This window comes from Rhipicephalus sanguineus, chromosome 4, assembly GCF_013339695.2.
Source record: "Rhipicephalus sanguineus isolate Rsan-2018 chromosome 4, BIME_Rsan_1.4, whole genome shotgun sequence".
Lineage (NCBI taxonomy): Eukaryota > Metazoa > Arthropoda > Arachnida > Ixodida > Ixodidae > Rhipicephalus > Rhipicephalus sanguineus.
The window spans coordinates 112547313-112574626 of record NC_051179.1 but is presented as its reverse complement, the minus strand read 5'-3'; the positions used below and the strand labels follow the sequence as shown (position 1 = coordinate 112574626).

The following is a 27314-nucleotide window of genomic DNA, read 5'->3' as shown; positions in this document are numbered from 1 at the left end:
TCGCTGTGACTGTGCTGCGGTTTCAGCGCAGGCCTCGCGTTTTTTTTTTTATTGCAGCTAGTTTGATTACGAGTGATTGATTGTAGTCAGACGCTCTCATGTCCATGGGATCATTTCCAAAATGTCCCACTCATGGCGCACGTCGTGTGATACATTTAGCTTAATTTCTCGGTACATAGGGCACTGCCGTTGATAATGTTGTCGTATTGGACGTTGCCATACATTGAGCTTTCACTCTGACATAAATTGTTATTTGCCTTTAGTGTCCCTTTAAACAAGACAACTGCCCCTAATTTGGTTTGTTTCGTGTTTGGGTGACACATACCCGAACAGCTTTCTCAGTAAATGAAACTCCCGTTAAACAGAACACATTTTCCTGGTCTCCTCAGGTCCTTTCTCACAAGATTCTACTGTACTACTGATTTATGAAACCATTCCACATTGTTTCCACTACTTCTTTTAATTATCGATTTACTAAAATGCTGGCTTGTGTTGACACCTCGGCACTGCCCAAGTGGGACAAGAGTTCACGTGGTCTGCTGCTCAAAGGCGGTGTATATCTTTTCCTTCATGATCTTCTCGAGCTTGTCTATGTCCACGTCCGGGTACTGCTCGCGCAGCAACGAACGGTCCACGTTGGGGAAGCGCTTGATAATCTGCATTATCTGGTTCCGGCTCGTGCGGTGAAAGAACTCCTTGCGCTTCTGCATCTTTTCGCGGTAGAGCCGGAGGAACTCGTCGAGGTCCTTGTCTCGCCAGAGCTGGAAGTAGCCCTTGGGGTTGCTCTTGCGCGGCATCAAGTGCTCCTTCAGAGCAAAGCTGCATGGCAAGAAGAAAACAACACATCGGTTAGCAACCACCAACTGCAGCAACATCGCGCTCCTGACCATAGCAACGGAGTGCAATGGTATGCAAGCCTAATGAGCTGGTTCCAAATGCAAATTCCAAAACAAAATGTGCAAATAGCTGGAAGTCGATACTCCTTAGCCCGTTTTGTAGACAACGAAAAATGCTAGGAAGGATGAAGATTCCTCCCACAGCTTAAATTCATGACCTATACAATACACAATAAAATTTCAATATTTATATGACGAATTTGAATATAACCAAATTATCGATATAACAAAGCATTCAATCTTACAATTTCAAGTCCATAGAACACCAGTATTTTTAACATCCATATAATGAAACGTGTTTATCCACAATTCCAATATAACAAATTTTCAGTGCTGCTACAGAGGAAGACTGAGGTAGTAGATTTAAATTGATACTGTTGATACTGGTCAAATGGTCAAGTTACACACACACACAAGTGCACACACACACACACACACACGTGTGTGTGTGTGTAATTGTTGGGAGTTTATATCCCAAAACCAGGACATGATTATGAGGGATGCCATAGTAGAAGGTTCAGGAAATTTCGACCACCTGGGGTTCTTTAACGTGCAGCTAAACCTAAGTACATGGGCCTCTAGCATTACGCCTCCATCAAAATGCGGCCACTGCAGCCGGGATTCGATCCTGTGACCTTCGGGTCGGCACAAAGCACCATTACCACTAGACCACTATTATCGCACAACATAAAGCAACTGCAGAAGCTGAGCAGCACCTTCTCCAGCAATGGCACACTCTTTAAAAAAAGGTTAGGCATGTTCACTAATTACTAAGCATTTACTAGTCCCAAAAAGCACTACCCTCTTAGTATTTGCAAGTAGTTAAAGTGCAAGTAGTAGTGAAATGCACTACGTGGTGAGCTAACAAATAGTACCAACTCAAACCGTCGGTTGGTTACTAAGTTGTTAGTAAACACACCAGCAACTTGTATCTGTACTAAAACATGTGAACAGCAATTGCCCAACAAAAGGTTTACGCCTATTTTGTTTATATGCACCACATCAAGTTGATTCTATTACAATAGCTTATATAAGACAAAAAAAAAAGCGAAATGGCATGGCACTGTCTGTTAGACTAAAATTACAATATTAAAGGCAGAAAATATCAAGAACAAAGGATAGAAAAATCACTATTAAGTATTACCATATATTTATTAGGGTAAATTATTAGAGGCTAACAGAACATCTTCTAAAGACACTTTAAAACGCAGAAATGTGTGCAGACTAAAGTGGAACACGTAAATTACCGTATTTACACGTCCAACTATTTTATCTAAATTTGAAACCTGAAGTTGGGAGGTCCCCTTGCAATAAAAACCAAAACTACTTTCAGTTGTAAGGTCGACTTACAACCAAAACCAAAACAAACGAGAAATCAGGCATGCCGTGGCACAGATACAACATTATGTTTACATTCTGGCTCTACCTGTAGCATATACTGTATCTTCTCATGTATAACCCTCACTCTCCGCAACAATTAGCAGAAAATTTTCTAACAATGATCCCCATTGGATCACATTGCCATGAGGCTAGCTTTCCTGCATTTAAAGCACTGCATGAAGCCACCTTTGCACATTGGAATCCGAGTGTTTTCTTCAGCGACACTGTAAATAAATTTCCTTTATGAAATGCACTTGTGCTTATTTTTTTGCTATGTGATTTTGGGGGGGATGACCAACATCAAGTCGACTTACAATCGTGTAAGTACACTATTCCTAAATATAAGGTTAGCAATTTAGATGTTTTTCTTTTTACCATAGCCAGTGTAAGCGGACAGTAACAAGCAATTATAGTAAGAAATTAACCTAGTCGGGACAATACTCTTTGGTTAGCTGGCTTATCCGCGTTCAACATCCCAAAGCGACCCAGACTATGGAGAGACGTCGTAGTGGAGGAGTTTGAATAACTTTGACCACCAGGGGTTCTTTAATGTGCCCTAACATCACACAGTACACAGGCCTCCAATCCATCGAAAAGTGACCGCAGCTACTTTCAGTGTACACAGAAGACAGAAAGGCAATTCAGCTATTCGTAAAATATAACGGCATCTCACTTGCGCACGAAGCCGTAGATGTTCTCCTTGGGGACCCACGGTTGCTCTCCAGACTCGCCTGTCTCGAGCAGGTGGTATGCCTCGTTGCGCTCTCGCACCACCTCCTCCAGGTTGTTCATGCTCTCCTTCACCTACGATTCATGATAAACAAAAAGCCTCATGAATTCTCATAGTTTCTGTTTCAGTAATTCTAGGGTTTTAGCTGCTGGGAACCACATTATGATTACAAGATACACTGCAGTGTGGTCTCCGAATGAGTCATGACCAGCTGGGGTTCGTTCCAATCAAGAAGTTGCGGTCACTGACTAAGTCGCGGCGAAAACCTAGGCAGAGACGTTGCGGGAGTTGCTCATCCCCGTCTCTCTTTTCCTTTGATCGGATCAGTGACTGCAACTTCATATTACTTGACCAGTTAAACTGCTGTCGAACTCTCGACTCGATTTCTCCAATTACACGTACATCCAAGTATGATAGCCTTTTTGCATTTCGCCCCCCATCGAAACGAGAAATGACGTGAGCAGAAGTAGAACCTGCAAGTTTCATGCCTTTCTTCTCATTCTTTTCGGCCTCAAAGACATTTGTGGTACAGATGCGCGCAGAAGCTACAGCACATGGCTCCTACGTGCATTGATGGGTTGGTGGTACTGCAGAAGCTGGATATGTTTTGGTGATGTGGAGCGTGGCGATATGTTGAGGTGTAACTGTGCTAGGTAATTCAATATAAAGTTAGTCTATAACAAACTTAAACACTAACAATCGTGATCTGTTCTTAACATAAAAATTCACTAACTCTCAAGGAAAATAAGCAAGAAAGGAATACATTTATTTGAAAGTAATTACGTGCACAGTAATAATTTTATCCTCTACCTCAAACAGTGTCCCCGCCTTTGCTAAAAATGACATTCTTGACACGAGAGATTGGGTAAACGTGTTCCAGTCTTCGACTATCCATGTCAGCACAACACATGGACTGCAGACAGTGCATCCTTTCAAGCACTGCAAAAGGTCGCTCCTCATGTTCAACAAGCTTACGGCACTGGCAGGAGAAGCCCCAAGCGTGGTACACCCTTGCATCTTTTCAATAACATCGTGTGAGCGTTGAATAAAGGACTTGCCATGGTAGCACCTAATATTAACGAGGAGTAATCAGAACAGCTGTAGAAGTGCTGGCACACAAAGTGCACTCATGTGCAAATGCCATCTGCTACACTGTTCACCCTATCAACATAATCTATGCTATAATGTGTTCAGAAGCTCATTGTTGTCTTGCTGATCTTGTTACTTCACGCCAATATTACACACGTATTATATCCTGGGGTTGACACTTGCACAATATTATTAAACAGTGTGCACATTTGTGCACACTTTATGTGCAGACGACTCATTTAACTTGATTGTGCTGCGCATTGCTGCAGACGATCACTTTGCTGAAGACACTAACATGTTCAACAAACTAGTTGTTCGACATGGCACATTCCGAGAGCTATGACAAAACTAGAATTTTTGTTTGCCTGAAATGGATATAACTGACGAAAATCTGCCCATGTAATTCAGGCATTAGATTTCAATATTTTTATAAAAGAATAGAAGACGACTGACTTTGGAATAAATCAATCTCTAATTACAGCGTAATTATGATTAATTACTGCAAAATTCACAAATCCATATGTTACCACCTCCTCTCTTTTGCAACAAAACCATCCAATGCACCGCAATAAAGTTGTGTAAATTTGACACATTTACAGAAAGTCCATCATAATTCGTGCCTGAATGGAATTTGGCCAGTCATCTGTACTGTCAGAAACCAGACCCAAGGCCAGGCACAGCACGCTCATGTGTCACGACTTACCTTGTCGATACGCTCAGGGTTTGGGAAAAGCTCCACTTCCCTCTTGGCTGCCTCCTCCATGGTGAGCAGCATGTTCTTCTCTTTCAGCAAGATGTACCTACAGAGGGACACAAAGGAGAAATAGGCTTAGAAGAGTGACAAGCGAAGTTAAGAGTGTCACACGAAAGTACTTAATGACAAACCGTCAAAACATAGCATATCCACAAAGAGTATGAAATGAAATTGAGCCACTGACAGCCTCACTCTCGTGACAAAAACAAAACAATGCAAGAGTTTTCTGCATTGCCACTACAGTGCTGTTTTCAAACATCTGATGTATTTGCAGTGAATTTTAAATTAAATTCAGTAGTTTAACGAGCTAAAGCCATGAAATAATGACGAGGCATGCCATTGCAGAAGACCACGGGTTAATACTGACCACCTGGGTTTCCTTAACACCTCAGCTACTAAACCAGCACGGCAGGTGATCATTAAATGAAAAGCTTAAAATTAAATTCAGGGGTTTCAGGTACCAACACTACAATATGAATCTGCACTCTACTCTTCATAAAAATCCGTGTGCTTTTTGTGTCGCTGCTTCCTGTTTGTGCACTGCAGGGAGGACTCCTGATATTGCAGAAAACGTATGGGTGCCTTTGCAGGCAGGGAACACTGGCCGCTGCTCTAAGAATGAAAGGGCAGGCAATTTATTTGAATTTTTGGCTGTTTCTGTGGCTTACAATGGCGTACTAATTTGAGAACATGGCTGCGTCAACACACCAAGGATGCTTCTTTGTGGTGACCAAACATGGTGAGAGGCCACACAAACTGCAAGCTAATACCATCCTCCAAGTGTGTAATGCAGATTGTGCCATTCTGTAGCAAACCACCACGCCCACCTACACCCTCGGCTAAACTGTCATCCCCGCTTAATAAAAACTGTGGGAGCACCTAAGCAATCCTCATCACATGTAAATGCGAGAGCATTACTTGTCGCTGAGTTTAGTGCTGCAACAAAATGTTGCTCAGTCGTTGCAGCACACCCTGTTCACTCCGCAGCTGCTCATTCTGCCTTTGTGTTGTTGGGGTACTGGGTGCCATCTATAATCGGGTAGAACTTTAGAAGTCTGCGGCACTTCCTCCTCAAAGGCAGATGCACACAGGCCTGCACCAACGGGCGCGCACTCCAGACTGATGTCGTGAGCTGGATGGCCGTTAGAGAATGTTGCCAAGTTCATGAGCAGGACCGTTTATTTAGTCGCGGAGGCACTTAGCTGCCACGCTTCTGTCACCTGAGCACAATATCTCTGGACTGTGTAAGTCGCACCCAGCTTAGTCAATTGACCACAAGGCAGAGTACAGCCCCATCAAAGCCCTCATCCATCACTGCTATCTGCTGCAACGGTGATGCAGTGGCTCGATTACAGCGCAGTAGCAGTGGGGCAAAGGATCGAATCCTCACCGTGGTCTTTTTTTTTTTTTAGTTAGATGAAGATGTAATTCGTGTGCTGTTTTTCTGCCACGTCTTTCTGATGACGCGGAGTCGCACAATGAACCAGGTAAGGTTCTTGCATAAAAAAAAAATGCTGCACTGCAAGACGAATGAACAGTAAGTGAATACCACATTGTTTTGCAAGGCACAGCATGAACGCAATGCAGTGTGGCATGAATACTAATTAAATACCAATGTCCTCTATGTATGTTGTCCCAACACAGAAGATAACAGAAGATAATCACAACACAAAGAAGATGACACAACACAAAGTACAAAAACCAAGAAAAACTGCATCTTCAGTCGTCATTGGCAAGTAAAAAAATGCAACAGCTGCTAAGTGCTCAGTTAAAGGGACACTAAAGGCAAATATTAACTCGACGTTGATTGTTGAAATAGCGGTCCAGAAACCTCGTAGTGCTACTTTTATGCCAAGGAAGTGCTTATTTTGAAATAAAATCACGTTTTAGTGGTCCGCAGCGCGTTAGCGCACTTCAAATCACCTGCCTGAAATCCCACTTTCATACATCACTGCTGCCGTGCCCAACGTTGCCCGCCTTTACTGTGTGGCCGCCGACACTAGTAGCAGCAGAGCGAAAGTAGCGGGACCCACAGCAGCAACAACGGCCATCGAAGCCATCGAAGCTTGCCGCAATCGCCGCAATGGATGTGGACGGAGAACTTGACAATGAGACATTGGCTCGCGACGCTGGGATCCAATTCAGCGACTTGAGCCCTGATGAACGCGGTATGCTGCTGAGGGCTCGTAGTGCCGGCGTCTTTGCATGCGGCATTTTGTTGAACTTTCTGTCAGAGCAACTTTCACGAGCGCGCAAAACACACGCGGCAGTACGCGATCCCGAAACTACCACTGAGACGCGACCGCGTGAGCGAAGCAGGGCGCCGGGCGAAGCGCAGTTCGGCGAAAACGGAACCTTTGAACCACGCGCGCCGTTCCCCATGGCAACGCCACAGAGGTTCTTTTTTCCATGAATCAAACGGGAACGAACAAACAGCATTTTATTACGTCTTTTGATGCACGGAAGGTTGTTTTTTATCAGCTAGTTTGATTACTAGTGATTTATTGTAGGCAGACTCTCGTACGTCATCGGGATCACTTCGAAAATCTCCCACTCGTGGCGCTCATCATATGATACATTTAGCTTAATTTCTGGGTAAGTAGGGCACTGCTGTCGATAATATTGCCGTTTTAGAGGTTGTCATACATTGAGCTTTCACTCTGACATAAATTGTTATTTGCCTTTAGTGTCCCTTTAAACATCCTAATGAGCAAATGCAGCAGTGATTATTGCCAAAAGTGCTTTCATTTCATAATTTCCAACTTGCCTTCCATTTTTTTTGTACTATGAAATGTTGTAATTATGTCAGAGTGTGCAGATGAACATGACTTATCAAGGACATAGCTAGCACTTGGGGTGTGAAGCCCCCACCAATGCCCCCTACCCCCCCCCCCACCCCCCCCTACCCCCCCAACTTTTCTGGCTATGTCTATGACTTTCTGTCACACAGCAAAAACTACAGAAACAAGACAACATGCTTGCAATGCCAGTCAACCCTTACCAAAGTTTGTGAAGGTCCGAGTTGCTTTTGATCCGCAGCTCGTCCTTACTCCATGACTTTCCTGTCCACAAAACAAAAAGAAAAAACAATTTATACAAGGCCATTAGTGCCAATGAATACAGAAACTGGTAGCAAACAGTGCTGAACGAGCCTTTTTGTACAGGCAGAAAAAAAGGGGAAAAGCACAGTTGACAATCGGTAACTTGTGCTTTCACTGTGCTTGAAAGTAAGGCATTCCCCCTTCAGATCGAGCACTTTACAGTGGGTGCTATCACCCACTGTAAAGTTGTTTTCGCCTCATGGTGCCCACACGTCATAGTTAGCATAGTTAGCTTCGCCGTCGAGCAAGAGATGGTGCAGTGCTCGCACAGTGGCGCCGCCTGGCGGGGAGCGAGGTTACACGGACACTTGAGAAAGAGCTCTTTTTGGGATTTGGTGCGGCCGTGGATGGACGTCACTTGTGGGAGGTCTGCGGGGACGATACCACAGCTCATTCCCGCAGGCACCCCAAGGTGAGTCAAACGACGGTCCTTGATTCGACATGGGTTCCCGGCAGGTAAGTGTGGTCGAGTGTCATTTTATGATCTCTATCCCATGGCAGAAAAAAATTTCAGGGGGGCCACAGGCCCGGTGTGCCACCCCCTGGCTACGCCACTGTCCACAAGGCTCAACCTAACAAACCAATAGATAATGAAACCCAGAATAGCGCAGAAAAAAATTTCAGGGGGGCCACAGACCCGGTGTGCCACCCCTGGCTACGCCACTGTCCACAAGGCTCAACCTAACAAACCAATAGATAATGAAACCCAGAATAGCGCAGAAAAAAATTTCAGGGGGGCCACAGACCCGGTGTGCCACAACCTGGCTACGCCACCATCCACAAGGCTCAACCTAACAAAGCCAATAGATAACGATACCCAGAATAGCATAGACGGCACTATTTGTAGTTTTTGATTGAGGTGTAGCAACTATTTCTTTCATTTTTCAAGACTAACTATCCGGACAGACAGAAAATTAGCTGTCAATACACCTCGAATGTACTTTGGCTACCCAAGATAAATAGGTAAAACACAAAGTCTCCCTGATGGTACACAACCTCAAATGGTTTTCAACAAAGGTCAATAATGTGTACAAAACCACTCAAGGTGTGGTCTCGAAATCTCTGAATGTGCACAAAGCAACATGACAGCTTTCATCGGGTCCTCCAATACCTTTCCACTGAAACTTCTGTATAACGCTCCCTGATGAAGTTTAGTTTTGAAAGTTTATTTATTCGTAGCAAATTAGTTCGGTGTTTCAATTCAGCATCGTTAGACATGCCTATTTGGCAGTCTCCTCACTGTGACAGCACTGGCTACACCTATGTAATTTATATGCCAAGGAGAAATTCATTTAAGTAAAAGGAAAAACACTGCAATGGCAGGACAGGAAAGACTGTCCACAATAATTCCAAGTGCATACAGGCCCATTCTTCAATCCTCAATTTGCTAAAACTTCCTTGACCCATTAGCAATAAATGTTTCACACACAGCCATAGGCGTGCGCAGGGTTCCCCTTCAGGGGGGGGGCAAAGGTTCGTCACAGCGTCCCCCCTCCAAATTATGTCAATATATGGCGCTGACATTGCGCCCCCCACCCTGAGTCGCAGCGCCCCCCCTCCTTATTATGTCAATGTGTGGGGCTGACTCTGCACTCCCCCCTCTTAGGTGAATAGGGGGGGCAACCCCCCCCCCTTGTGCACGCCTATGGCCGTAGGCGAGAAGAACACATTGATAGATAAATGAAGTCTGTAAGTCAATGCAATGCCGATGTCAACACCAAAGTTGTCTGTTACTCGTGCGCACAAGCTTTACCTGATTTTCAAGTAAAGTTTAGAATGTATGACCATACTGATGGTGTTGCAGAAGCACTAAGCAGTGACTGCCACTTACAGGTACAATATGGTCACGATAATTTTGGTGTCCGTCTAGACGCAGCACCCGTTTGAAGGCACTACGCTCTGCCTAGAACACCGTAACAACTCCCTGCCAAGCCGCGAACCAGCAAAACCTTGTCCTGGTCAGAACTGCTTATGACAGTGCGTATCAAAAACAACAAAACGGACGCATAAAGATGGACACAGACGTAAGCACTGAGTTCCAACTGCCGTTCATTGCTGTCAAACAAGCCCATGTACTCTCTTCAATGCAAGTGTTGAATCGCTTGATGATAAATCTAAGTAAAACACAGGTGTACAGGTTTCAAAATCGACTCACATATACAGGGAATCATCATACATGAGCAAAAAAGGAACTTACACAAACGATTTTCTACAAGCCACGTTTACTACCCTAAAAAACTCTTTTCTTTATCCGACAGTGCAACCGAAGGGCAACTGATGATCCTTCCACTCAGATATCTCTGCTGCTTCAATAATTTCCTGTGTCAGCTTGCTTTTTTGCTGGCAGACCACCTTCGTATTAATCAACACAGGCACGTAACCACAGTCCCTGCAATGGAAGGCAAAGTGGCCCCTGTCTTTCCTAGAGCAGTGGTAGTTGTGCTCAGAAAGCCTCGTATTCAGGCATCTGCCCGTCTGGCCAACGTACACCTTGTCACACGTCAGTGGGATGGAATATACCACACGCTCGGTGCATGTGACGTAGGGATGCCCGTGCTTAATTAGGCGCACTTCCCTTACTTTGTTCTGGGTAATGTCTGGGTAAAAAAGATAATCTGTCTTTTTTGCAGTTTTCTTTCTTTTATTTACACCGTAATTGCCTTGGCAGTAGAAGACGGCACCATTACATAGTCTGCAGTCCTGGGACAATTTTCGACTTGAGGCAGATATACTGGTCTCCAAAAGGGGCATTTTCAACCTCTCTCTGGCATCAATTATTCCTTAATATCTTCGTCATTCTACAGCGTCCATTTGTTCTCTTACATCCTTAAATTTGCAGACTGAGACGCATGATGAACGGTCAAAATCAAGAGAAGAAACAGTCACATCACTGCAGGTGGCCCTCACATCTATACGAAACAAGAGCACTCCACAACAAAACACAACGGCTCCTTCTATTTCCCAAAGTCAGCAGTTGGAAACAATATACGTAGTTTCAGCAGCTTTCACGATGTATTCGTGTGTAAAAATGAATCAAAGGAATTCACAATAGTGCTGAAGTAATTTCCACTTCCCAAGCTCTTCATGTGATGCCATTCCATTTGGAGAATTTGCGAGGCGTGTTTTCATCACACAGATTCACGTTTTTGGAAAAAGAGGAAAGTCATCATCTCCAATGAAAACTACAAGGAGCAACTGATCCTGTGTGCCCACAAAGCGCTCTGGTAGTACACAGCTTTCCTGTACTTCCCCTCTAATGTCACAAGAAAGTGTGTCTTCAAGCTTGAAGCACCTAGAAAGTAACAAAGTACTTTTTATGAGCATTTAGTACTCAACTCAAATACGTTCTCACACAGCACTCGGCAACTTCTACTAAAGACAATGTTACGATATCTTGAACAAATGTGCCGATTTTGCCTGCTTAATTAACATGTCTGTATGCACTCTGAAAGCACTTACATTCTCTGGAGTATCTTTTTTAGATAGATAGAAAAGAATCATGTGGCTTGTTTGCGTTGATTTTCATGAAAACACTGTGCTCGACACTTTCGTATCAATAATTATAAGTCACAACGTAATAGGTCTCATATTGTTACCGATGAACAGCAACATTAAACTAGAAATAGATCTATCTGATACAATGTTACGTGCCTACTGCACCTCATGGATGCCAGAGCGACACTAACATTAGTGTCTTTCATTCCCTGGGGTGCAGCTATTTGTTTACAAGTCTTTCTCTAACTCTACTAACCGTCTACGATCCAGTGCATTAACTATAATCGCTCACAATCTGAGAATAAATACAAGTTCCACCCATTGGGCGTGGCAGTCAACACTGCCACGCCCGTTCCATCCAATCACACTAACTCATTTCCGTGACGTCAAGCACTCCCTCCGTCGTTCAGATAGTTCAGACACACATTCGTGTCGCTGGTTTGAAGTCACAAACTTCAACGTCCTAGCAAATTTCAAGAGATATTCCCCGCATTTCTGCTTAGCCAAAGGTCATATTTTAGGTAGCAACGACGAACCTTTAGTTTTCGATATGAGTGGTATTCACATTAGCGCAGAAGAAGTACTGGCGGTTCAATAGGAAACAAGCTTGCACGACTCTCTTACGCCGGTGATTTACAAGCGCGTCCTGGTTATGCGGGCGGAGTTTGTATTCATTCTCCCGGTGGTAGAACACTTCAACGTGCTTTGATGTTCTACGAAAAGTGAAGTCGAACCTGATCGGACTTCTTCGGCACCCCAGTTATCTTTCGGCTCGAAAAACTCCATCAGTCCGCGTTGCGCGCATGACGTGTGTAAAGATGCGCCACAGGGTGATTGCGTGATCCTGTGGAAAGAAAAAAACGCACGTTACGGTTAAATGACGGGTGAGGTACAGACATGCAACAGTGAAACCAAGTTATACGACGCCATGTGCTTTCGGTCGCGGGAGTTACATGTCATGCTTCACACTTTAGGCTGAATAAAAGTTACCTCAGAGTCGTAGCCCTAATCACGGACGAATTAGCGGCGACATCGCTGCATAACAATCTACACAGACGCGCACATTTGTTTAAACTATTCATTTTACCAAACGGGTGCGCCTCACGTAACGGCGCCCCCAGAACAGAAAGCGCAGAACGCGTGCACGTTTATATAAAGCATAGAGAAATTGTCAACAGTCACTCCAGTATTTTGTCGTGGACGTATGAAGCAGTTGATTTGTCTAGAATTTGTATTGCGGTTCTTGCCATCTAGCGGTAATAAGTGGCGGCGGAAGACGCATTGCACGTCGGGCACCGTTCAGCGTTTATCTTTGATTTGCTGCTCATTCGAGAAACGAAGGAATGGGGGTAACAGGAACCGTGACCACAGCCCCTCTTTATCCAATTAAATCAGAGTTCGTCTTTATTATGAAGCCCGTGAAACCGCCAGAATGCATGGAGCCTGAATGCTATCGCCAATCTCTTTCTCTGCGTCTCCCGTACGCAACAATGCCCCTTTTTACGAGGTTGCCTCCGTTCTGTGACGTTAAGTTATGCAAGGACACCGCCTTTTTTCTCCGTTAATACCGTAATAACGGCAAGCTGGCTGCAGACAGAGACCGGGGGGGGGGGGGGTGAAACGAAACCGAAATAAAACGACGCGACGGGAGTCGGATCATAAATTGCGCGATCCCGCGGCAGGCTCGATCACCTTGATTGCTGTCGGAAGCAGGCGAAGCGTGGCGGAAGGAAAAGAACGAAAGGCTGGCAGCAATAAAGGGAGCCATCCCCCATGCCGTCCTTCGTACAACGCAACGCATTGTACTGCCACTACTACGTACTGCCTGTCTCCGCGCGCGCGCCGGATGCGTGCCGCTTGAGTTGGCGTGCGGAGCGGTGCGCCGGCCGCTTGGCAGTGGAAGCAAAGTGAGCACGGTGTCAGGTGTACGACGCGCATGAAAGCCTGGACTACGGGTTCGTAGTATGATCGTCGGTGCAATGAACTTGCGCCGGCGACGGTCGCAAGGCGCGGCGGAGGAGGAACATTCCTCGCCACAAAGCGGCGCGGCAACAGCATTTGACAGCAGCCGCTGCGCCCCGCAAGCAAACTCATTTGCGTGAACGGCAGCGCTAGCTGCGCGCTCAGCTCCGCGATCGATTCGCCGCCGCTGGGCGGTGTCAGCGAAAGGGAGGGGAACCCTCCATCGGAACAGGTGTTGCCAACGTCGACTACTGCCGCCGGACTTTGAACTCGCGCGTTTGCCGAGCACGGGTGCTTCCGGAGCCGGGACGACGCCCCAGCTGGTTGTTGGGAGTAACCGAGTGGTCCGGCGCATATCCCGGTGCCCCGTGCGAGGCCGGCGGCTGCTGCACACACCGTGGTGAGCACCTCTTCCTTGCCTGCACATTCATTTTTGCCGCAGTACACGCGCTTCAAGCATGAATGGGATACGCACGCTTTGCATACGGCCGGCCATTTGTCGTCGCGCGCGTGGAGTTCATTGAACCACTGCCCCCACCCGATGACCGCGCATCGCGGCAAATGCACGCTGGGTATGAGGGCGGAACCCCCGAATGCGGGTGTGGAAGAAAAAAAAAAAGTAAGCGGTGTGGCCGGTGGGATTGCGCTGGGAGCGCGCAGCAGTCCGTGCGCTCATGCACGCGCGCAATACGTGCGCCCTTCAGTTTAGCTTTTACAGGCTTCGTGCGTATATGCACTTGGGCAGTAGCGCACGGTGTAAATGATGCTTTCGTGTATTCTCTTTTAACTCGAGCCGGGGAGGGTTTCGCTGCGTGTGAAATCAAAAGTAACTCGAAATCGCGGCCATGTGCACCATCTCCTGTGTTGCGCGAACAGAGTAAGCGAGCGCGCTGATATATCGGGAGTTTGTTTGCAGTTGGGAGTCATTGCCCGACGCGTTATACTTTTTTTTTTCCTTGCCTCTTCCACGTCCAGTCGGCCGGCATCAGCCAGATGCAACGCGCGCCTCCGGCCGAGACCGTGCGCTGCGTCCTTCATCAGCTGCTGCGCCGCGTGCTCATGCAGTTAATAGGTGCGCGAAAGCGATGTAGGTATATGTAGAGCAGTACGTGAGACGAGCGGTGAAACCACCGCGGAACTCGATCGCTGCCCCCTTATCGGATTGCAGCAGCGGAGCTGAAACAATATGAGCAGTATCCGATCGCGGCCGGCAGCGTAAACAGCGCCGCTCCGGCGCCTGTGCTCGCACGGTCATGGCCCTAGCGGGCTCGCTTTGGCAATTTGGTCTTCGCATAGGAATGCGCCTGACACCGCCCGGCATGCCCGAAGGCAACGGCGAAGCAAGGATGCTGCGCGGATCCCAGCTGCCGAGGGATCGAGTGCCAGGAAGTCTCAAAGACTCGGACCAGGGACCCAGGTATGCTGAGCAGTGCCTTTATTCAGTTGCCATGGGCCCGTTGTATGATGGAAGATGCGATATAGGAACGACTTTGCGCCCACAAAAGAAAATTTCTTATATTTTTAGCTATACCTTGATTTTTTTACAGATAAAATACAATGTTAAGTACACGGCAAATGCACAATTTAAGATAGGTCAGAGTGCTTTTACTTACCGTGGCCCCGTTTTATGATGAAAGATGCAGTATAGGAACGGCCCACAAGATAAAATTTCGTGTGATTTTTAAACCACTTTGATTTTTTGCCTGCACATAAGATATGTTACGTACACGACAAACACACAATTTAAGAAGGCCAGAGTGTTTTCACTGTATTACCATGGGCATGATTTATGATGGAAGATGCGGTATAGGAATGGCTGTAGGCCTCAATAGGAAATTTCTTATCAGATTTTGTAAACCACTTTGACTTTTTTTTCCACACATTATATAATGTTACATAAACGACAAACCCACAATTTAGGATGGCTGCAGTACGAGTTTGCTGTACTATGTTGAATATTTATAGTGATTCCTGTGCATATATGTCGAGATGGAAAATCGACCTGTAGGTATTGCACCTGCAAATGCTTCCTTTAGATTGTTTGTTTTGTGCATAAAAAAATGAGATCAATGACCTATTCTCTCTCACAGCAGCACTTGTCCTTGTACTGTTACAATAATGGCAGATTAAACTTCTGTATTAATAAAATTGCTCATATCATCCTGACTGATATAATATCTGTCAATGCTTTTGCTTCTTCCAGGCTGCCTCATTAAGGCATCCAAAAAGTGTGCTGGGCCATGTCGGTACATAAAAATTTTAAGCTACACTATTTTATATTTCGGTATGTCATTCAAGCACTAATTATAGTCTCACTAGAACCACTGTGTTACTAATTCGCAGCATGTCTGTACCACCCACATGCTCGTGGTAAAACTACGTAAGCTACAAGCGCACACAGCACCTTGCAGGAATGTGTTAATTGGCTTTTGTTGTTACACATTAATGCACTTTACAGTTCGCACATCCTAATTCGCACTTCCAGCTGAACACTCCAAAGTTGTCATTATGAGACGTTATGGCCCATGCTATATAAATGGCAATGTTTTTGCCTGCAGGTCGTGGGTTAATTTTGACAAGCAAAAATGGCACACACATACACGTTGACCGGCTGAGAAACGACAGGTCTGTAACTCTCCGTTCACATTCGATAGGGAAAGAAAAAAAAAAGCACATGCCTCACTGCATTGACATTGACTGATCGCACACTGCACAACCTTCGTGACATTTGACATACCTTTAACACGATGAATACGGCATTCAGCTGTTGGGTTCATAGTTGTGGGCTCAGTTCTAAGCCGCTGTGGCCATCTGCAGCAATTAAAAGGTTCAGGAAGTTTCCACAACAAATTTTTTTTTTCAGCATATTCACTTCATCCTTGAACAAAGCCAACAATGCACATGTTATCATTTCTCTACAATTTAAAAAGGTTCCACGATCTCTTGTGTTTTTTGATCGCCATAACGAAAAATAACCAAGGCGTCCGATGGAATTGGTTTGTACCCGCATTCACAGCGCTCTGATGCAAATGAGAACTTCCCTGTGTTACAGATGCCATGACTGCGGGTGTGAACCAACTTTGTTAGACACTTTGTTCTAAGAACCTGCATTAAACTTTGCCGATTATGAATAAATGTGCCCATATAATAAGCAAAAGATTTTCTTTCCCGTGAAAGTCATCCGTGAGCTGTCAGAAACTATTTTTACGTCGCACAAGTGTTGTTGTTTTCTATTTTCTATATGTCTGGCTTAGACTATATTTGCTTAGGTGTTTATTTTGTTTATCTTATGCTCAAGGTATACATACATTAAAGAGGGGAGGGAAGATCAGCAGGATGTGAGCAGTACAATATATTCATAAACATATGTCGTGACAAAAAAGAAGTTGAAGTGCTATAAGTATAATTTACACAAAGGCAAATTAATGAAAATGTAACTTAGAAATAGTAGGTGCAAGAGAAATAACTCTATGGAAGCTGCTAAACTAAGACTATTGAAATCATAAGATACAGTAGGAAGCCCCGAAATGGTATGTTCCAGGGGGATTATGTTTCTTTGTTTTTTTTTTGTTGTTGTTGTTGTTTTTTTTCGCCTCAGGGTGAACTTTTCTTAGACACTTATCAAGGCCTTTTATTTGCTTTCCTATGCACCATTTACCAAAGAAACAAATTCTGTGTAGCAATGCACAGCACTCCCTCATTGGAAGCCGTCACGGCACACATGCAGGCAGCAAAATTAATTGCGACAGCGAATCGGGACCCCATTGTCTTCCACGTGGTACCGTCGCAATTAGCACTCCGAATGTGACGTGCATGCCGATTGCCTATGTGCTCTGAGCAGAGTGATTCCTGGCTGGCGGTCGGCTGCCATTGCGCAACCTCGTTCAGTCATGCAGCACGGGATGTTACGAGCGTGGCATTGCATGATTGAACCGAGGCTGGGAAAGAAAGAAAGTGTAGCAGGAAAGGGAGGCTAGCACATTAACAGATGCACAGTTGGGGGTCCGTAACACAGCCTCTATTGGGAAATGTTGCGAGAGATCTAACATTTTGTTGCAGGTTTGCGCTCTTTGCTAGTGTACCCCCCTCCCCCTCCTTGGGTTCTGCCATGCGTGATTCAGCCATTTGCAGCACATGGGCAGTAGCGTAGCCAGAAATTTTTTTTTTTGGGTGGGTTCGGGGGGGGGGGGGGGTTAGGCAGAGCTTTACTTTTTGAGAACCTTGTTTTCTTTTTTTTTCTTTTTTTGATGCTATAGTGCAGTGTTCACTATTGCTGTACAGTAATAGCGTAGTATTGAAGGACTATGGTAATAGCAAACACTGCACCATGGCTTTTGTAATAACATTACTTTTTTTTTTCATGCCATAGTGCAATGTTCATTATTGCTGTGCAGTCAAACCATGATATAAAAAATATTGATGTAATGAACAATCAATTATATCAAAGTAAATGAAGATTAGTCAATTGCTATTGCGAATAACCGTTTATAACGAATCTTTGTATGTAACAAATTTTGTGTCAAGTGTGACTTCATTGTAATGAAGTTTTTCTGTATAAATCCGTTGCGATGGTAGTGTGGAGGATACAGCGTTGCAATGCTGAGCACAAAAGCATGGGTTTGTTTCCCAGCCACACTGGCTGCATTTCAATCGGAGCAAATGGTAAAAACACCCGTCTACCTAGATTCAAGTGTACATTCAGAAGTCCCAGGCAGTCGAAAAATAATTGGGAGAGATTTGTGAACGGTTAGTCTCATAGCCTTAGTATTCCCTTGGGTCATTACGCCCTGTAAATCAATCAAATCAAGCAGTACCTCGATTTGGGACTTTTGCATGAAAAGTGAAAAATCAGTAAGCAAAAAAAAATGATAATTTAATGCATGAAGGTTATAGCAATCTGTATCTCTGCTCAAAAGGCAAATATGGCAGTTTCGTAAACTCTCTTTAGAACATACCACTGAAACGAATTGGATCGTATTTTGTAATAACATTCTTACAATGCTTGTGAAGGTATTGCAGGGGTCCTATTAGTGTATTAGTGGAATTACCCGACTGTATATGCATCACATTTCTCATATTAATATTTGTCATCATTTTTCGTTATAGCTGTGCATGTGACTTTGTATTTGCTCATTTCAAGTGTTTTTATAACTGCAGTGTAGAAAATATTGATATCCTCAATTTTTTACTGGTTTATGGGGTTGAAAAACTTTGTATTTTAATTGTCCTGGTTCTGAATTTTACAAATTTTCAACATTGTTTTAAAAAGAAAACGAAAAGCCAGAATGAAAAATCTGCTCTGTGTATAGCCACTTTCGTTCACTTTTTTTTTAATGCAACAGATTTCATCAAGTTGGGCACAGTACACGCCTGTCTTCATTTACACTTGCGAGCTGATGTTTAAATTTTTTTATGTAATAAATTGTTTTAAGATTGAGGAGTTACTACAAATGTTGAAGCCTCCTTATTACGAAAGAGGGCCCAAATGTATGGCGGATCAGCTCTTTCAGGCTGCGATTGTAAAGTGGCCAGATGTTCAAACTTAGAATACTTACCTGCCTTACCTCTAAATTATCAGCTTCATCCACTTAGAGTCAATAACATTCTGTTGCAGATTTCAAGGTTACAGTTTAAGTGCTCCATCTTAGCTGTCAGGTGGAAATGGAACAGAAAGACAAAAAAAGAAACTCCTTGTTTCAAGCATATGGTGCATTTTAGAAGAAACTGTGGCATCTGTCATAGTCCCATTACTGCGTCAGGAAGTTATAAGCCCCTCTCGAGTATTTTAAACCTCCTCAACCATTCAGCTGACCAATCAATCACTGAAACAATCTACTTCTGTTAGTGAGCTGTTTAGTTGGACAAGTTTTCTGTAGCAGCTGGGTGGTGTTAGAGGGAAATTAATGATGTCCATATTTTCCGTTAATGCTTCTGTCAGTGTCAAGGAGTGGCGAAATATTCAGAACACATTCATCAATACTTAACCAGCACCGAACATGCACAGCTTGATTAAATTGAATATTCATGGCCCATATCTTGTTTTAGTGCAATAGTACGTTCACTGATGGTCCAATTGTTTCATTCAGCTTACGATTCCCCTTCTTCACCAACACTTAGCAACCTTGTCTAAGCCAGATATTTGTTGAGTGGCAGAAAAGTGTCCAAATATCTACCACAGAAAAGCTGTAATTGGCCCCTCTATATTTCTGTTGCTGACAGACTCGTTAACAAGGACATATCACATCCACCTTATTTGACAGTTTGTCTCAGACAGCTGCACTTAAAAGCCTCCCCCAAAAATTTATTTTTGTTTTCCCTTAGCTTCCTTTAACTAAAGGTCATTGGCAGCAGATGCCAGAAAACCTAAAAAAAAGAAATAGCTGTGAAAAAAAAAACCGCACCAAAGTGTCAGTCATAAAACTTCCTTAGCTAAGATGTTCCCCACCAAACACCATGTGAAATTTTGTAAACAGCATTGCAGTCACTGGCTCCGAGATCTTCTGGCATTTTCGAAACATATGCTGATGTTTCCACAGACATTAGCATGCAAATTGAATAAATCAACATCAGCGAGCATAGCAACGTTGTGTGGATCTACAGTGGAAGCACTTTGTAAGAATGCGACGTGCAGAACATCTTGACATTCAGAGTTGCACTTCTCCTCTTTGCTGAATGAGGAAAATGTGTAGATGAAAAGATCTTTAGAACCATTATGTTTTTTTTTTGATAAAATTTTTGATATAGACAAAAGGACATAGCATTCCAGCATTGTACACTGCTCACGGAATGGTAGATGACATCAAAACATTAGGCATAACTGCTGGTACATATGTGGAAATCTCTTGAGGTAACCACATAATGTCGCTATGGCTTGAACACTAAAGGTCAATACGGCTATAACGTAAGTGTGTGATCTAATGTGACGATCCAATGTGAAATGAACTGAATATGATGGAAATGAAAGTGTATACATTACTTACCGTATTTATTCGAATATAGGTCGACCTTTTTTTCCCAAAAATGTTGCCCATAATCAGCTATCGACCTATATTCGTGACCAAAGAATCTCGACCTATATTCGCGATCAAAGCGACCAAAAGCACCGCACCTATGCCGTTCAACTGCCGCGCCTGCTGTTCTTCAAGCAGTTCCTGCTACATACGCACATTATATACCATAAAATCTGGTATAAAAACCGTACCCGTTCGCCTTTTCCGACTAAGTAACTAAGAAAAAAAAAGTTATTTGTGCAATAGCTGCACACCGCCTTTTCAAAGCCCCCGCAAAATGCAGCCGCTCCGCCATGTTTGCGCTGGAACCCGTGATTTCCCTAGGTAGGCCGTGAAGTCCCTAGCCCCCTAGCCGTGCTGCCTGCCGACGCGCAGCCGCACTGGCACTGGCCTAAGGCCTCACTCTTTGTTTGTTGTTTGATCTGACGTGACGGTTCGCATTTGCAAATGCGCGGTTGCGACGGTGTCACGTCGGTAGCGCTACACAGCTGACTTCAAGCGTCAAGTGATACTTTTTGCCGAGAATTCCAGCAATTGTGCCGCTCAGCGTGAGTTCGACGTAAAAGTTGATTAGGGGTTGGCGGAAGCAGCGGGACCGACTGTTCGCGTGCAATGGATGGCGTCGTGCTTTTCGCGGCCCAGCAACTGGCAGGCATGACGCTCTTGAAAAAGAACTGAGGCTCCGGGCGTCAAGGAGGCCCTGCAGAAGGCCAACAGACCTGGTCGTCATACCGCTAGGTATGACGTCCCGGCTACATTAAGGACCGGGTGGCGAAGAGTTACAAAGAGTGGCTTGAAGGAGGATGCTGCAATGACACCGACGGGACGCCGCGAGAAGGGCTTCCCTCAATGAAGTTGCGACGTGGGTGAAGGACGCGCGGAAAGACTTGCCAGCGGAAATTATCGTGACTGGCTTTAAAAAGTGCTGCATTTCCAACGCAATCGATGGCAGCGAAGTCGACGTCATTTGGGATGCCGAGGATGCCTGCGAAGAATCCGACAACCTTCCTTGCACATCTGACGAACATGACACTCCCGGCAGCGACTAGGGCGCTAAGTTAATTGTAAATAAAGGTGTGCTATGTTTCAATTTTCCTGTTTCTAAAAAAAAAAAAACATGGGTCGACCTATTTTCGAATATTTTTTTTTATTTCTGGTAGAGTGCTATAAGTAGGGGTCGACCTATATTCGTGCCCGACCTATTTTCGAATAAATACGGTAGCTCTAAGCTGATACATTTAATTCTGTGAGCACTGTATGTCGTGCTCAACATAGAAATGTCGTGTGTGGTGTCCACGGAATGGCAATTCGGCATTCTCTTTTGACGTCCAGTGCTAGTTGCAGGTGTCTGGAACAATAAATCTACGACATATGTGTTTGCCATGTAACATCAAGAACCCGATTCCAGCAGTGATGGCACTGTAGTGGACAGTGCCCTTAGAGTTTACTGTGGAAGAAGAGGTTGTTTCAGTGGGCAACACCAGGCAGGCAGGGATGTTTTGTTCGCCATTGAGGAATTCATCAGAGAGACTAAAAGAAAATCTAGCTAAATTCTCCCTGCCTTAAATATTTCATTACCAAGAATTGGTACTTCAAATCATTATACTAATTAATGATAGCTTCTATGCATGATGCACTACAGAAAACATAGGATAAATTCACCCACTGCTCGGCCAATCCCTGCATTGAGTATGAGCCATGTCCTGTGGAAAACAACAACAAGCAGCTCGCTACTAAAGCTCTTGAGCTACTAGTTTCCGCTCATCTTCAATGTATTCATTTAATCTCTGTGCCTGGCCCCATAGGTTTGTTTTTAAATGAAACGGCTGATTCTCTTGAAAACACATCGCTTTTTGCTCTGATCATTCATGTTTTCCCACTTCTTGTTTGCACATTCGTGTTTGCACACATCACGATGGCAAGATTTCACTCCCTAACTGTAAAATCCTGAGCAAGTGCCCCCCCGTACGGTGATGTATAATCCGATAAGATTTGGAGGGGGGTCGCTTGCTCGATCGCGGATCAAAGTTCAAGACATCTGCGGAAGAGCCGCTAAGAATAAAGAATGCACAGCCTTCTTCTAATGAAATGCTTCATCGAATGTGCATGCATTCACTGTTTTTATCCGCACTCGTCGGGTGAATAAAAACAGTGAATGAAACAGTGAAAACGGCGGAAGAAGGGGGCGCATATTTCAAATCTCCCAAAAAAGGGAGGGGGCGCTTGCTCGGGATTTTAGAGTAAATTCAGAAAAAGTTTAGCTGACCCGGTACTGACTGTGTCTCCAGAGTACAAGCACCTGATATTTTCCTGGCGCAGCGATTTATCCAATTCAAGGATGATGGAAGTTGTCATCATGAAATTTCGTTGTCGTGTTACCTCCCTCAATTTTTACTTGCACAGATCAAGTTTAGTGATTTCCCCTCTGTGCCTCTTCTGCAAACGGAAGGAAATCATTGTTCATTTCTTTCTATCCTGTCACCGGTACATGATATTGAGCACAAGAATAATTGTACCACCTCTTTGCAAGCTGGGCCTGGAATTATCACGACCGGTTACTCTTTCTATGGGGGCCACTACTCTCGGATACAGCCACAGGGATGTTTTTTTAACCATTGAGGAATTGGTCATCGAGACTAAAAGAATATCTTGCTAAATTCTGCCGGCTTTAAATATTTCATTACCAATAATTGGCACTTAATATCAATATCTTAACACTTTCGTGACCGCACCTATTCCCATCGATAATATGTTATCGATGACTTCAAGATCAAATTTTGGCACTCTCTGAGCGGTTCTGGACAGCTAAAGCAATAGAAAGCATAAAATAACATGTTTTTTATCAGTTTTATTTGCGAGTTTGTTTTTTCCACTGCGGGGAGATTTTTAAAGCTCGTTCGCAGTCGGGTAGGTGAGTGCTCGTTGTTTCAGACTTCGCGTCGACGCCGCTCGCGGTTGCTCCAGAGAAACGGCGAATTTCGATGGATTCCGATTAATATGAGCGGGAATCTCTGGATGATGGTAGCACCACAGACACGGAAGACGACTTCGATTCTCGAGGCTTCAGTACGGACGGTGAAAGTGCCTCAAACCTCCCCGGAACATCAGCAGCTATCCGCCGGTATGTTTCATCTTCTTCTCGGGTCGTTTTATCGCTGCCACACGTCGATGTAAACGTATCCGGTGTGTTCTAAAAATAACAGCTCTTATCTGCAAGGTGTTAACTTCATTCGGGCGGGAGCATTTGGCGCCGGCTGCAGAAAGAGCGCAGTTCTCTTCGCGAAAACGGCGCGGAGCGGACTTTGACCCAACGTTCCGGTGTGCTGCGCGGCGGCGTCTTCGTGTTGTTTTTTACCGCAGAAGTCGTCAGAGAGATATGCAACCACACAGAGAAGTATGCGTGGATGCATACTTTCCAAAAGCCAACATACAGTGAGAGGGATGGATTCATGGAGGGAGGTTGCTGAAGAGAAGATGAGCAAGTTCGTCTCACTCCATGTGTACATGGTAATCGCTGAAGTCCCGTGCTTGCATTGGTGTTGGTGTCGACGACACATATTTTCAGGCCTTCATCCACCGTCAGTGATGCCACAAAAAAGGTTGAACGCTTCTTGAGTGTGTCTGATCTGAAGAAGACGACCGTCGCATCCAACGAGAATCTTCACCACGTGTCTTCTCTATTGCAACACAAGAACGATTTTTCTACACTATCTTTTAACCCCGTCAGAACCTTTCAGTGGATGAGAAAATGGTGAACTGTGAAGGTCGGTATGGTATTCGGCAGTATATGAGCGAGAGAGATCAAATGAGGGTACAATTATGGATTTTTGCAAATTTGGAACAGGCTACACTGTTCATTTCAACAAATACACAGGAAAATTGAAAAATACCAGAACTGCAAACTATGCTAGGAAAGGTGAGCAGAAAAAAAACTTTTTTTCCCCGAAACATGCGCAGCCAGCCTTTCTTTCACCGCGTCGAGAACCTGCATCGCGCGGTGGCATGATAGGCACTAGTGCCTATATTCTTGTATTTATGTAAATAATCTTTGTACTTACAGAGCTTATATTTCCACTATTATTCTACGAGGGCTTTGCGTTCAAAACGTATATTTCAATTTTTTAAAATGTTTAGCCTTTGCAGAGTAGCATTAACGTTTTTATGAATCTTTCTTTCTTTTTGGTGCATTTTTCTTTGATCATTTTTTTATTATACTCGAACTAAATCCGTTGTTTAGAATTAGTACTGTTGGAAAGACCAATTCTTCCTCTATCATTTGGTACCCTACACTTTAGCATCAATTATATTCTGTGGCAGGAAAAAAATATTTCCTGGACTAGCCAAAAACAACCGATTTTTCCGCGGTAACGAAAGTGGTAATGAACTATAGCAGCATCTAGGAATGATACACTACAGAAATTAAAGGAAAAATTCACCCTCTACTCGGCCCATCCCCTGCATTGGGTGTGAGCCATGCTCAGAGAACAACAAAAAACTCAAACATCGTAGCCATGACATTGCCTTAGTCACCCGGCTCATAAATGTTAGTTTCACTTTGTCATTCTACTAATTCCCGCAGCACCGTAGCTGCGTATACTAATCAGATGTGCTGTAAGACCTAACAACACTAAGTAGGAGTACAGGTACTGAGCGAACGAGTGTTCGTCGAATCCTCAACTACAATGTTGGCAGTGTTGCTGCGTGCAGGTCGCTGGGGGACAGCAGCGACTGCGGCAGCGGGGGCAGCCTGCTGAGCGTCGTGGGCAACGGTGGGGACGGCAGCTACGAACGGCAGCACGTGCACGAGGCGCACTTGCGCGAGGCCTTCCAGGCCATGCACTGCATGCAACTCAAGGGCCAGCTGTGCGATGTGCGCCTGGTGGCTGGCGGCCAGAGCCTGTTGGCGCACAGGCTCGTGCTGGCCGCCTCCAGCCCCTACTTCCATGCCATGTTCAACAGTTGAGTGCAGCTCAGCGGTCTCAGCTTCTTTAATTCCCATCAACAGTGGTTTTCATAACATAATTTCTAACTAATGCTATAGTACAGATGCAAAGTAAGGCTGGTAATTCAATATTAGTGCTAATTTTTGGTTGAAACTGCATTTATTTGTTCATAATACGTTACACGCTTCTAAAGTACACTGTGAAACCATATCAAGTCAAGGAAAGCATAGGGAAAGTTATTTGCAGTTTTTAATTTAACTGGACGAACTGTAAGATACATAAAAGTGTACAGAAGGTAGGTTGCAGTAGAAGGACATCAGTGAGGTACATAAATATGAAATGAGTACTGCAGGATATTAAATTTACACAGAGTGCAGGGTCACTAATACAAAACAGAGAAACGAGGTATGTACAGGATAACACAGTGAAAATTTCCAGTTAAAATATGTGTAGGATTAAATTAATATCTGGGGTTTAACGTCCCAAAACCACGATATGATTATGAGAGACGCCGTAGTGGAGGGCTCCGGAAATTTCGACCACCTGGGGTTCTTTAACGTGCACCTAAATCTAAGTACACGGGCCTCAAACATTTTCGCCTCCATCGAAAATGCCGCCGCCGCGGCCGGGATTCGATCCCGCGACCTTCGGGTCAGCAGTCGAGTGCCATAACCACTAGACCACCGTGGCGGGGCAAAATATGTGTAGGACTGTGCTGATATTGCCACCTGGTCATGAACTGCGGTAAGCATGAGCCCGCATCCAACAAAAACCAACGAAGAAGTCATTTAGGACAGCGTGTGCTCTCGCTCAGTTATTTTGGTTTTGGCGCAACCATATCGTTAGACCTGCATCAGTCTTTCTGCCTGCGTGGTATTTCTTGCCCGAGGACCTTCTTTTCGCATGTGACAATATTGTTACTCAATAAAAACAAAACCCTTGGCAAAACGTAAGAGGATTATTTATAGACATACTATTACTAGAAAAAAATCATGCTAAAGTTTTACGTCACAGGCAGAAGCGTTGAACAATTTCGTACGGCCAAAAATGCATCTGATATTATTGTGGCTGAAACTTAAGTGACTAGGGAATCGATCGTATCTACAAGGTGATGTTTCTGACAAGGAATAAGCAGGCCACGAATTACAGAAATATCCGTAGTAAAAGTGTAAAACAGGAACAGAACAATGGATAGTGACACTCACAACTCTATTGCTTGAATAAAACCAAGTAACATCCTTAGTGTCTGTACATAATTCTTGAAATGAAACCATCTTTAAAGGAATATTACATGGGATTGGAAAAACTACACACCTTGCATACCAGAAGTGCCAGTCTCACCATCAGCAGAGTTCTGGTAATTCTGCGTGAATATGGCGAAGATGGTCAGATCGTCTCAGGTTTATTGATGTTTCTCGGCCGGGCATGAGCTCCAAGGCAACAATTATAAGAGACAGTGTCAAGCTATGGCCAAAGGCAAGCTTCCTACCCTTCTATGGCGTCTGCCTCACAAGATGCCCTCACTAGCAGTAGTGGCGCTGCCACGCCTGCAATAAATGCTAAAAGCAAAGCACAGGTTAGCACAATTAGTACAATGTGTCAGCTTGATAATATGTAATATTTTATCGATGAACAAGAACTACATTGCATTCTAAGAAGAAATGGAATATGCTCCATGCAGTTGGCTTTTAGTACAGTCTACTGTAGACCAATAAAGCTGGCTTATATATGAAAATGCTCACTTAATGAAAGGATGCCAACTTTGGTTGGCGGGCCATAGGAACAGCATTGGCAAGTTAGGGTTAAACAGAACCCATGTTTTATTTAACTCTGGTTAAATTAAACATTGGCTGAGACAACCATCTACCGAAGTTGTGATAATATTTAGGGTTGAGAAAATTTAATCTGTCAGGAAATTGATGCAACATCAAGGGTGTTGAATTTGCTATGGTCT

At 44.3% G+C, this 27314-nt stretch overlaps 3 protein-coding genes across 5 annotated transcripts in view; 1 reads left to right on the top strand and 2 right to left on the bottom strand.

Annotated features, from left to right (window-relative positions):
- The window catches only part of LOC119390578 (uncharacterized), a 280493-nt gene that overhangs the window by 199362 nt on the left and 53817 nt on the right, over positions 1–27314 (bottom strand). The gene's annotated exons all lie outside the window — the stretch shown is intronic.
- On the bottom strand, positions 441–12623 carry LOC119390581 (39S ribosomal protein L47, mitochondrial). Its single transcript, XM_037658178.2, has 6 exons — positions 12436–12623; positions 12180–12289; positions 7851–7911; positions 4799–4895; positions 2950–3080; positions 441–819 (listed from the first exon to the last, which is right to left on the bottom strand). Exons 1-6 carry the CDS (start codon positions 12525–12527, stop codon positions 528–530), a joined length of 783 nt encoding a protein of 260 aa, XP_037514106.1. The 5' UTR covers positions 12528–12623; the 3' UTR covers positions 441–527.
- LOC119390580 (kelch-like protein 17) overlaps positions 13081–27314 on the top strand; it is a 48936-nt gene continuing 34702 nt past the window's right edge. The window contains exons 1-3 of one of the 3 annotated variants that reach the window (XM_037658174.2): positions 13081–13807; positions 14704–14824; positions 25125–25375. In XM_037658174.2, coding sequence (XP_037514102.2) covers positions 14706–14824; positions 25125–25375 — 370 coding nt within the window. In that variant the 5' untranslated portion in view covers positions 13081–13807; positions 14704–14705. Of the gene's footprint in view, positions 13808–14703; positions 14825–15990; positions 16033–25124; positions 25376–27314 lie in introns of those variants that run through there. The other 2 variants (XM_037658175.2, XM_037658176.2) reach the window with 2 other exon arrangements.